This window comes from Rutilus rutilus, assembly GCF_951802725.1.
Source record: "Rutilus rutilus genome assembly, chromosome: 10".
NCBI classification, from domain to species: Eukaryota; Metazoa; Chordata; class Actinopteri; order Cypriniformes; family Leuciscidae; genus Rutilus; species Rutilus rutilus.
This window is the reverse complement of record NC_140215.1, coordinates 16762570-16775068: the sequence shown is the minus strand read 5'-3', so window position 1 is coordinate 16775068 and position 12499 is coordinate 16762570. Positions and strand designations below refer to the sequence as shown.

At 40.1% G+C, this 12499-nt stretch overlaps 1 protein-coding gene across 2 annotated transcripts in view; it reads right to left on the bottom strand.

Annotated features, from left to right (window-relative positions):
• Positions 1–44: 44 nt before the first annotated feature.
• kcnh3 (potassium voltage-gated channel, subfamily H (eag-related), member 3) overlaps positions 45–12499 on the bottom strand; it is a 129516-nt gene continuing 117061 nt past the window's right edge. Inside the window, exons 11-16 of one of the 2 annotated variants that reach the window (XM_084421635.1) lie at positions 11037–11251; positions 6043–6299; positions 5580–5680; positions 4423–4475; positions 3662–4060; positions 45–3574 (exon numbers count right to left, since the gene is read on the bottom strand). In XM_084421635.1, the coding sequence (XP_084277761.1) occupies positions 3137–3574; positions 3662–4060; positions 4423–4475; positions 5580–5680; positions 6043–6299; positions 11037–11251 (1463 nt within the window). In that variant the 3' untranslated portion in view covers positions 45–3136. Of the gene's footprint in view, positions 4061–4422; positions 4476–5579; positions 5681–6042; positions 6300–11036; positions 11252–12499 lie in introns of both variants that reach the window. The other variant, XM_084421634.1, reaches the window with a different exon arrangement.

Sequence of the window (12499 nt, the reverse complement as noted above, 5' to 3'; positions counted from 1 at the left end):
CATGTGGGGAAAACCGGTTTCAATCCTGACTGCGTCCCTTATTTTATTAAATAAATAAATAAAACTCCCAATAACTTAAAGTAAAAACCAAAGTCACTCTTTGGTTGATATGAAATAATTTTCATATATTAATACTCAAGTATTTAATTTCATTTAATTTTGTGCATTATTTTAAGAAAGTGGTTTTTAAAGGAGCACAGAAGTCTTTATTCTTATAAAACATCACTTTTTGTTTTATTATCCTGGTAAGTGTCTCTTGTAAAGCTTGTTACAGTTAATAAAATACATCTGGACCCCTGTTTGCCTTGGGCGTGCAGCCCGTCCCCTCCCCCCATATATGCAGGCACATTCCTCATGCAAATTAATTGGACATGCAGGAAACCCCAGACCCCAAAGTTCATCATATTCAGACCCCCTGACCCAAGTACAGAAAATAGAAACCAAAGTATTCTATTGTCTTATGAACAACGTGACCCTTCTCTATTCAAGCACGTACACGTTAGTCAGGATGGCGCGCACGATTGCACCAGCAAACTGATAAAAACCAGATGATGTCCATCTGCTTCCGAGCTATGTGGCAAATTATACAGCAACTAGTGGAAAGAAATAACACTGGCTGCTCGGTTTAAGCCAGTCTGTTGCTGGTCATCAGATATCAGAGATGCTGAGGTGATCGTTACTGAAATCCAGAATCACATGGTGTTGAGAAACTAATGGTGTTTCTGCTTCCATGGGCACCAGCTGCAAGAATCATCTGTGAGGTTCCTCACGGGAGTCTGTTCTTCTCAGGATAGCAGGTAGATAAATACATACATACATAAAATCATTAAATAAATAGATCAGTGAAATAAAAGCGCAGTGCTTTTTACTGATGCACGACCAAAAGCTTTTGAGAAATATTGTGAACGCTAAAAAATGGGGAGCGACATACGATTTCTTTTCATATATAATGAGAAGGCACGCTGGCAGGATGGCTAAAGCTGAGTGTATATGTTTATTTCAGGTCGTTAGGTGTCACGCCAAGCTCTCGGGACCCTGCGTGGGCTGCCCAGCGTATGGCATGCCATGTCTGACCGCTAAATAGAATTATGGTTTACTGTTTGTGGTATTGAGATGATTGTCTTTTTTTAAAGGAGATTGGAGTAACTTGGGCAATAGAACATGACTTGTTAGGCCATTACATGCTATAACACTTTAGACAATCCATGGTTGTTCACTGGGTCATAAATGTAAGTAAACTGGCTTTGGCAAGTAAATGAAATGACCAGATGGCTGGTAATTCTTTTAGCAATTTTAACATGCATAAACATAAATTACAATGCAAGAATGATAGTGTGTTTTTTTTTTTACAATTGCAAGTGAGAAATAGAACTTTTAACTAAACGGGAAATATACCATCAAAAGTTTTTATTTATTTATTTATTTATTCATTTATTGTCATAGCTCCAGAAATGAGGTGGCACACTTGTGACATTTATAGCACTGAAATGAAACAAGAAAGGCAATTTTTTTTGTTTGTTTGTTTTCTTTTTCTTGTGGGGATGGGTGGCGTTTTACGAGAGTTTGGCTTAATTGTGATGCTGTGAACAACAATGTCCTGCGCTAATTGCTCCAACTATTCAAGGGACAAATGGCTAAATAAATCCATTGTGATAGAGATATATATATCAAATGTAAAATAGTTTCATGGCTGGTAAAAAAATATTTATAGCATGAATCAATTACCACATAATTTTAGACACTGGTTGTATATATCTGCGTGTGAGCGAAGTATTACACTTTCTGCTTACTCTAAATCATACTTGTTTTGACTGAATATACTGAAGAAATCTATAAACTGACCAAACTTGATCATTTTTCAGAAGTGGAGGAAAGGCATTTCCCAAGGTCTTCATTCTGACTAAATATGCAACTCATGGTTCTGGCTAGTGAATGTGTTAACTGGCCTAAGACAGCCTGGAGGAAACAAATGAATTATTATGGTGATAATGTGACAGCTTCATTCATTTACCAAGTCTGAAAATTTAAATATAAACTTGTTTCATAAGGTGGGAAATTCTTAGAGTAAAAACATTATTTTGGTAATACAGAGATAAGAAACACCACCTGACAATTCCTGTATTCTGTGCATGATTAGTGCACAGACATGCAAGTTCATCAGTGCACTTTCACTTATGTTATATTAAATTCCCACAGCAAGGTTTCTATGACCGCAGCGGGATGCTCGCAGTTTGGGTCACCATGCTCTGTGATGACTGGTGCCTGTGAAGGCCCTATAAAGCCTTTAGAAGAGAAACTTCATGAAGTTGTGCTCAGAGGAGAGTGACTGGCTGGTATCAAGTACTGAGGTGCTGTTTCAAATCATAGTGAGCTGCCTCACTGTATTCGGACATTTTTGATTGGTAGCATCTGTCCTTGCTGAAAAACAGATCGTCTCTTAGCCTGACCACATAACCGCACTAGAGACTTAGACGTTCTCATGTTGCTAATTAATGGCTCAATTCTCTTAGCGCAAAAATACATAGTACACAGTATTAGGCTAAATTATTTTTATATATAATTAGATCGAATTTTCATTGTTAAAGTTCAGTTTGCGTTAGCTTAGCAGCAAGTTAAACTTAGACTGTGTTGGAGTCAACTGTGAATGTGTTCCTGCCATGTATGAAATACCATAATTGCGGGATGTCTACATATAAAAAGCACTCGCGTCCTCAGGCCTGATAATTACAAAATTCACAGAATTTTCTGAAAGCTCCAACTTGTACCACATGACCGCTGTAACGCCATGCGGAAACACTCGAAGTGCCAGTGGCTTCAGCAGTAAAATGTAGTTTTTTAAATTTATTTTTAATAATCCTTATAATTGCCTATTGTTAATGTCAAGACCACATCATTTTAGCTGTCTACTATTTGGAAAAGGTGTAAGTGTCATGCATATGATGGCTAAAAATGCTGTCTAGCTAGGCAGCTCACTAGGGTTTGGGACAGATCCACAATGTGTCATCCTGTAGAAACAGCAATCAGTTTTGTCTGTTATTCAGAATGTAGGTGTGTTGGGGTAATTGCTGTTGGCCCAGTTCATCACTCCATTATTTGCTAAGTCAACTAGTTGTAGTAGTATTCATGTTTCAGTCACTCACAGTGGCGGTCCCTCTTCATCTATGAAGCTGATATGCTCTGTGGTAGGCCTCTCTCCTGCTGCCCACTCTTGCATCTCAAACTCTAACTGAGGAGGTCCCGACCTGGGGTTCTGCGGGGACCAGGAAGTGCCGAAAGAGGCCTGGGTTTCTGGCAGGGAGTCCAGGGAGCAAGGCAAGGGTGGGGAGGTGTGTGGACAAGAAGGAGGAGTGCATGACCGTGGCTGAATCCGAGGAGCGGTGTCAGCAGAGGAAGGGGACGAGGGAAATGGGTTGATCCCCAGCCTGTGGTCGCCAGGGGAGTTATTGATCGAGGGTGGTGCTGAGCAATGAGAGGGTGGTGGAGGTGGGGTGTCCTGTGAGGGGGGTCTAGGTAGCAAACCTCTGCTGTGACTGGCAGGTCGGTGAGGCCCTTGGCAGGGAGAGCAGGAAGTAGACTGGGAGCGGAAAGAAGGAAGTGAGGAAGAAAAGGTTAGAGATGGAGATGAGGGGTGATTGGTCTGCGGTGGCTGGGTCGGAGCTACCTGGCAGCCTGGCCCCTCCGTTTGGGCTGTCACTGGAGAAAGGAGAACTGGCAGGGAAGGTCCCCTCAAACAGCCAGCCGGAAACACCTGAGCATGTGCTTGGTGTCTCTGAGGTGGGCTGGTGGGTATGAGGCAGCTGGGCAAGCCAATGCTTCCAGTTTCTGCGCTGTCCAATAGTAAGCATGTAGGCCTGAGTTGTGCAGACAGTGGGGCTGTGGGCGAAGGAGATGGTGGTGTGTTTATTGTTGGACCACTGCTACTGCTGGGAGACGGAGATATCGTTGGACTGATGGCTGTTAGGAGGGGTTGAGATCCAATGACAAGCAAGGGCCGGAGGAGACGTGTCATTTCCTGTAGTTCTTTGCTCAGCTGAGAGACTTGCTGGGATAGACTAGTCATCTGTGAATGAGATCAGTGGAATGTGAGCTATGGAAGAGATAGTTCTGGCAACAAAATCTGATTGGATGTTCTTCATTCAAAGCTGTTCCCGCACATCAGTTCAGTTCAATATTAATGCACCAACAGTTAGAATAAACAACATTAAACAACAGCGTAATTCTGATTGGTCATTCGCAACAATTTCTTTATAGTGTTATGTCTCTCGTATCTCACTGTGGTCTCTTCAGGTCTCTGACTACTACTCAGACCAATACTCTGATTCAAATGAGCTGTTCTCTACTAGCTGTGCAATCATTTTAAACATCTTTTATGTTTAAAAAAGTTTAAGATTTATTTTGATTCAATGTGCTTGATTCAATTACCTCCTCGCTCAGTTTGGTGATGCTCTGCTTGGTCTCCAGCTGCTCCTGGTTCACTGCACACAAAACAGGGTAAGTTTAGATTGTTTCATATATTGAGTTTGTTGTAGTGATTAAGCATATTTTAAGGTGAGCGAGTGAGAGGATTGGATACATGAAGAAAAGTTCACTGTAACACAGACCATTTTCTGACCATCTCACGCATACTACACACGAAACAGGTAAGATCTGCAATCTGATTGGTTGACTTTATGTAATTTCTCTGAGGCCCTGTTTACACCTGGTATTAAGATGTGTTTTGTTCAATCAGATCACAAGTGGACGACGCTAAATACAGGTTTTCCAGGAGCTTGTCCACTTTCGACCACTCCCAGAGGTAGTCGAAAACGCATTCGACCAGATTGCTTTCGTAGTGTAGATGCTCATGTGATCCAATGTTTTCAAACAGCCAAGAAAAAAGACCGCCAACTGATCTAACGCGTAAACATTATGGGAAGCGCGCTAGCCAGATGGGATTTAAACTTTGTGGGCTGGAGACCCAAGTTTGGTTTGGAGACCCAAGTTTGGTTTCAAGACAATAAAAACATACCAAGTAATGCTGAGAATGTTCTCTAAACATTCCTGATTTCTAACACTGTGTTCGGCGTGGTCTTGCGGCTATCAGAGCAGTAACGAAAGCAGGCCCGTTTATGTGTAAATTGTGAGAGCTTATTTTTTTCCAAATTTGTCCAAAACCCATACATTTACCTGCCCATAGACCCTCCCCCTGAAGAAATCAGGACAGAAGTGGTTGACAGTGGACAAAAGAGACGGAATTCAGGTTGTTTGTAAATTTCCCATGCTGTTACAATGGACTCTGAGTAAGAATTAATAGCTGATATATATCTCTGGGCATGTGCAACAAAATATCCTGTTTTGCTTTGAGGTTTATATCCAATTTCAGATGTACCACCCCTGTGGATGTGTTAAAAAAAATTGTTAAAAAATAGTTGGCAACTTTACATATTGGTCAGATGGTCCCTTCCTGTCTAAGTGGGTGGTTCTTGGCCAGAATAAGCTGCAGAATAAGTCTGACTGTGCAAGACAGTCTATTTTTGGAAATTTCACTACACAATATTTCCTTCCAGAAATCGCATTCTGTCTTGTAGATGTGTTTGTACCTGGGGAAGGGGACGGGGGGCCGCTCTGAGGTAGGCTGGGACCGAACTCAAACCTTTGTGTTGAGCTGGAATTGCTTTCTGTCTCTATGCCGTCCACAAACCTGCAGAGATAATAGAAAAATCCGCTGTTGTTCATGTGCAGCAGATCCAGGACTGGCAAGAGATTTAAGCAGTTTGGTTAAATGCATGATCATATCAATGTCTACATATAAAATGGAATATAAAATGCCTATATAGAAATGGATTCCTTTGGTTCCAGCTCACTAAATTGCAGCTTTGGGTAAGCTTTGATTTCTTAGTGTGAAATGGAAGAGCTAATCACTAGAGCAAGCAGTGATTCCACCCAAACTGGTTGCCATGGTAACTGGAAACTTCTTCTAAATTATGAATATATAAAGTTCTTATGAGAGCCACCAGAGGGCAACAGCTCTTTGAGGATGAGATGTGAGCTGTGGATGTGTACCTGGGGCTGAGTTCTGGAGGGGCGCTGCTGAAACTGACCACAGGTATCTGGAGGGTGGCTGGTCGCGTGTGGTCTGATGGAGGGCGGAAGGGGCGAGGGGGGAGGAGTGGCGATCGCAGTGGGGAGTTGAGGCCCCGGGTCAGGCGAAGAGGAGACCGTGGGGCTCTTGACACTGAGTTCTGCTCTTCATCATTCTCCTCGTCCTCACGGATAGCAGGAAGTTTCTTCACCAGACCGCCGTTGCTTTCCCAGTCCAGCTGAGAGAGACAGACCAGTATTAATAATGCTGTTGTCTATATAATGGAGTGGATACACGTCTTTGACCAACAGAAGTGAGTTTAATGATTAGAGCTTGGATGATAGCACTTTATTATAGTATTTATGGTCCAATCTGTGGGTTTTTTTTTTTTTTTTTTTTTTACAATTTTCTGTGAGGTCACATTAAATTTATCAAAAGTGACATTTATAATGTTTTAAAAGGTTTCTGTTTCATATCAATATATTAGCATGATTTCTGAAGGATCATGTGACACTAAAGACTGTAGTAATGACTGCTGAAAATTCAGCTTTGCCAACACAGGAATAAATTATACGCAGGAATCAAAGTAATTCAAAGGAACGCAATTACTGCTTTCGATTAAATAAATGCAGCCTGGGTGAGCATAAGATTTCTTTCAAAAACATGACCGGTAGTGTATATTACAGTTTAAAAAATGAACAAAAGTCTCACATGAACAAAATGTAAAACACTGTCACTGTAATATTTGCATACCGAATAGTGATTGGCCCTCTCTCTTGCATGTATTTGCACACTAAACTGTGATCTTACTATATATTTAGCCATATATAATCACTTTTACACTGCCATGATGCTGTGCCATTGTGTCGAACCTGTTACCGCCAACATTAACACCATTCTACTGCTGCTTTGCAAGCACTAATATTTTCATTTGAATAGTCAAATCTAGTTGTAAAACCAGTCTTGGTCCTCAATAGCATGTAATTATAAAAATTATTTTCAGATGGGTAGTAAAGAGTCATGACCAGTGCGTGGCAGAATAACACAGCCTGTTGATTATTCTTGTCCTTCTCTCCCTCTCTTACATGTTTCTCAACCTCTAGCTCAACTCTCTGCATATTTTTCCATTGTGCTAGATTAAGGACATTCAAAACATTCTTCTTTATAGAAGCTGAAGCTGAAATTGATTTCGATTTCTTCGTTGTTAAACTCTCTCAGCACTGCATGTTCTTAGAATGTCTGCAAGCAGCGGTATCCTGCGGCACCGCAAAAGAGGTTGAAGAGAAGGGAGGCGGTACTGTTTATTTTTGTTTTGTCAAAACACATAAAAGATTGTGTCAATCACCGTCCTTCGCTATTGGATGGCAACACACACAGTCCTCATTCCTGTATTGCTAACTACTTCATCACATATCCAGGGAGGAAAGAGGCTGAAAAATAACAAAATTCAAGCTTATCTTAATTCAAATTAACATGGTTCCATTCATCTCCCCTGTCCCTTTCTTCCCATCCCTCTGTTTGTTCTCCCCCATTCACTTTGACTGAAATCTCTCCATCTTTATCCGCAACCCCCCTCCCGTTCTCCGCACCCTGCCTCTCTCTTTCTTCGCATCTTGTTTTTCCCCCGTTCCTCTCATGATCTCCACCCCCGCGCTCCGTCTGCAGTCCCACACCCCACCTAAAGCAGAATTTATTTTTAGCCATCTCCTTCCAATCTTAGTAACACAGACCCCAGTGGCACAAGAGGAGTCTGTGTGCATGTAAGATGGTTAAATTGGTTTCTACAGAAGTTTTCACTTTCTTTCCCTCCCCTTCTCCAGAGAGACAGAAGAAGAAGGTGTTTATAATTAGGCATTTCCATGTCCCTCGAGTCACCAAATTCAGTCAATCACGGCTAAGTATAACCAGAGTGAGAGGAAAGAATGCATTACCTTTCTCCTCCAAAGCCCTACTGCACACACACTTATATATGTGGTTCATGGGGACTCTCCATAGGGGTAATGGTTTTTATACTGTACAAACTGCATATTCAATCCCCTACACTAAACCTACCCATCACATAATAAATATATAAATATAATGTTTCAAATCAATGCAAATCAACATATTAGCATGATTTCTGAAGGATCATGTGACACTAAAGACTGTAGTAATGACTGCTGAAAATTCAGCTTTGCCAACACAGGAATAAATTATACGCAGGAATCAAAGTAATTCAAAGGAACGCAATTACTGCTTTCGATTAAATAAATGCAGCCTGGGTGAGCATAAGATTTCTTTCAAAAACATGAACGGTAGTGTTTTTACTATATTATTTATTTATTATATATATATTTTTTTTATAAGCTATTTGGTATATGAGAACATAGGATGAAACCATGTTTATATGTAATACACGTCATGATGATACACATTTGTGTCCTCATAAACCATATATAGCCTAAAAGAACAAGCACACACAGAGATAGTAATAGGGATGCTTCCCCAATAATCACTTCTATTCTCACCAGCTCTGCAATTGTGGAAATGTATGTGTGAGAGTGTGTTCATTGGTATTCTGTGTGCGTTCTGGGGTTGCACACATGTGAAATGAGCATCGATGCTGATCCGTTACGTGTCATGGCACAAACAAACTTGATTTTTACATTTTCTGATGGAAATGAAGTGATTGCATATGCGAAAGTCACTGCGAAGTCGGGGCATTTCTATGGTTGCTAAGGTGTTCTGAGAAGCATTTAGCACATTGTTATGCAGCTGCTAGGGTGTTGTCGGTGGTCTTTCAGGTCAAACAAGTCCCTTGATATTGCTTGGTGAAAACTGTATATCCGACCGAACACCTCTTGTCAACAACACGCACGATTTGAGGTAGGTCATTTGAGGTAAGGTTGAAGTATCTTTTATACATTGTTTACTGGCCACTCCACCAACCAACAGTAATGAATTTTTTTCTTACTTGATCTCCCTCTTTCTCTCCTCAAACACAGCGATATCTTTCTACACGTGACACCTTGCAGAAGCAGCACTGCAGGAAAAAGTGAAAAGGAGAGAAATGAGGCACCTCTCCCCCCGCCCCGTGCCTCTCGCTTCAGAGCTATTTTTATCTGCCACGATCCAATCTTAGCTCGAGGGGTGGGGGACCCAGCCAACACGGAGTCCCCGCCTTCCCTCTGTGCTATTCTTAGTATCAGCACACACTCCAAACCGCAGCCTGCTGCTATTCCTGTCCTTGCAAGTTACACTCAAGGCTGGGAAAACGTGCGTGTGTGTGTGAGGGCGCATGAGAGGGGTCTTGTGCACAAGCAAAACATGTGCATCCTGAAGATGAGGGGGGTAGCGGCTTTATCCAAGTCAGGGAAAGGACATTGACTTAAAGAATGTGCCAAAGAAAGGAAAGATGCCAAAGACAGCAGATGGGGAACCATTTTGTATTCTGCTGGTTGTGGATGTGGGTAATGCAGCATTACACACGCATACCTCCAGTCTGTAGGTCACGGCTCATGAATTCATTGAGTAACTCTGCACTCTACATGCACAAAATCACTATGGTCAACTGGGCTTGTGGAAGTGGAACGCATTTTTTTTGCGTTTTTATTCATAAAAAAAAAAAATCCTAAATGACTTGTTCACACCAACACAAATGTTCTGTCTGAAAATTCTGATTTGTGTGTTCAGAACAACGCATAAAATGCTAAAAACGATGCTAATTTAGTCTCTGATTGTAGGTGATGCTTACAGACCTTAAGCGCTAGAGAAACAAGCATGCAGCCATCTTTAGAATAGTGTCTTTGAACTTCCGTTTTTGCGGTCGCTCTGTATATTTCTATGGCATCGCTGTCGGGGAGTAATTAGCTGGTGAAGTGAATTTACTTATTGTAAAGTTAACGAATGTTATCATGAGGATTGTAATGTTTAAAATGCGCAACTTTCTCTTTCTAATTCAATTGTCATGGAGAAGTCAAACAGTATTTACACTATGAAACAGCCATTGAGATTTTTGCATTCACTATGGTGTTTATCAAACAACACCAAATACAAGAGTACAGAAACAAGAGAGACAGTTCTGTCATTTAGCAAAATTGTCTGTTCATGAGCGTCACTTTAAATTAGCAATGGAATTATATTCTCTAATGTAAGAAAAACACTTCTAATGTAAGAAGTATCAGATTTTGTTATCCAGAGACAAAAAAACAACAATCTTGGATTTTTCTCTAGAAATCTATAAGAAATAGTCTCAAATTTCTCAAGATCCCAAATTCTGCAATCAAAAGGCAGAGATCACATTATGAACTCAAACATTTCTCATCAAATTCCTCCAAGACCAGCTTATCTGAGATATACCATCTAAATTTAAAGAATCGTTCACCCAAATATGAAATTTGTATTATCCTTCACTCAACCTCATGTCTTTTGCAGAAAGCAATTTTGAGAAATATCCGTAACCAACTGTTATGGTTACCACTGATTTCCATTGTATGGACGACAAAAAAACATTTCTAAAAATGTTTTATATTCTGTATTAGACACGTTTGGAACAACACGAGGGTGAGTAAATGATGACAATTATTAATTTATACATCCCTATTTATAGCGCTATATTCTTATTTTAGATAACGTGTTTCTATTTTTTGATAAAAATCTGAAGCAAAATTGATACAGCAGAGAATATGAACCATAATACATGTTCACGAAGGTGACTGTATTATGTTTGTCTATTTGAATGATGCACTATTTATAGGACTCATATCAGCTCCACAGCACAACCGTACAATATTGATAATCCAATCCGAGGCGATGTATCGACTCCTGACCTGTACTTTCAAGGTAATTGCCTCAGTCCCTCATGCACATGATTCAGGCTAAAAAAAGCTCTATTGTATGCACACACTCCTTGACCTTTACAGTCATATATGTAGAATCGAAAGATTGTTGCTCTTTTCCCTGAATACCGTCATGTGTGCTTGCAAGTATCACTCACGTCAGCTCCACTGCCCTCCCGCAGGTTATAGGTGAGATCGTGCTGAATTTCGCTGACAAATTTCTGGGCGTATTCAGGATAGAGGCGCAGCACCTCTCGCAGTCCTTTCAGGCTGATGTACTGCAGGTCGCAATATGTCAGAGCTTTCACGTTTGCGTTGGTCTTGATCACCTGCTCTTTTGTCAGCGAGTCCGAGCCGATCAGGTCCCCTTTTCCTATTTGAGAAAAGCATATATAAATTAATTTGTTAGTGTATTTAATTTTAGTTAACAAACTTATCCTTTGGATTAGAATGTATTGTGGCTGTATCGATATTGGCCAAAATATTTTTTATATAATCATCTCACCTGAATTAATTGTACTCAATAGGCCAATATTGGAATAATATATTTTTTCCCCACTTTGAACAGTAAAAATGTCTATTCTAGGTTTTTAAATGGCTAAAATGCTAAATGGACACTTTGCAGCTCTTGCAGTTGTAACAAGTATATTTTAAGGTTCTGATGTGGCTTAAACAGGCATTGTCATGTAGCATTCATAAGTACGCAATCAAAGTTGCATATGCATCTTGCCAATATATTGTGTAAATGTGTAGAGACAAGTAAACAAAAAAGCTAAGAATGTCAATCAAATTTAGATGCTAAAATTATAAGCAAAAAAAAAGTTTCTGTTCTGGGTTTGAAAATAAGACTCAGGAGAGGCACACAAGGCAGCATTGAGGCTAAAAATATGTTCTTGTTTGGTGCAAAGGGACTGTGAAAGCAGTGACAAATTCTGAAGTGTGCTGAAGTGTCAAAGCAGTGCATTCTGGGAAGGCACACAGTGGAGGCAACTGAGTTCAGCAGCACTAGGAGAGAGATGGGTGGTGGACCATATGTGCATCCTTCAAGTAAGCAGGTGTGGTAAAAATGCATCTGCCGCATGTGTTTATGTGTGCGTGTGTTTGCATGTTTCTACTGTCATGTTTACAAAAGCTCAACATATCTCGTCTCTAAGATAACATGTCAGAGCCCAATTACAGCAGATTGTTTTATATTTTTTCATTCGGCTGGCAAAAGCACCTTTCTCTCTCATTCTCTATCTTTTTGTTGCTCTTTTACCCCTTGTTCTCTTCTGCTTCCCCATGCGAGTAAACTTTTTATTTTATTTTTTATTTATCATTATTATTATTGTTTTTGATTTGTGTGCAACACATTGGTTGTTTTGATTGATGTGGATATTGTAAAAATATTAAATAATAATAATAATATTAATATTAATTATATATATATATATATATATATACATACAGACCCTTTCCAAAAAATTAGCATATCATGGAAAAGTTTATTTATTTCCATAATTCCATTCAAAACATTAAACTTCCATAGATTACAGATTCAGGGCCCAGAACTTAAACGATTTCAAGTATTTAGTTGTTTATTTGTACATAATTTGGGCTTCCAGCTCATAAAACCCACGAA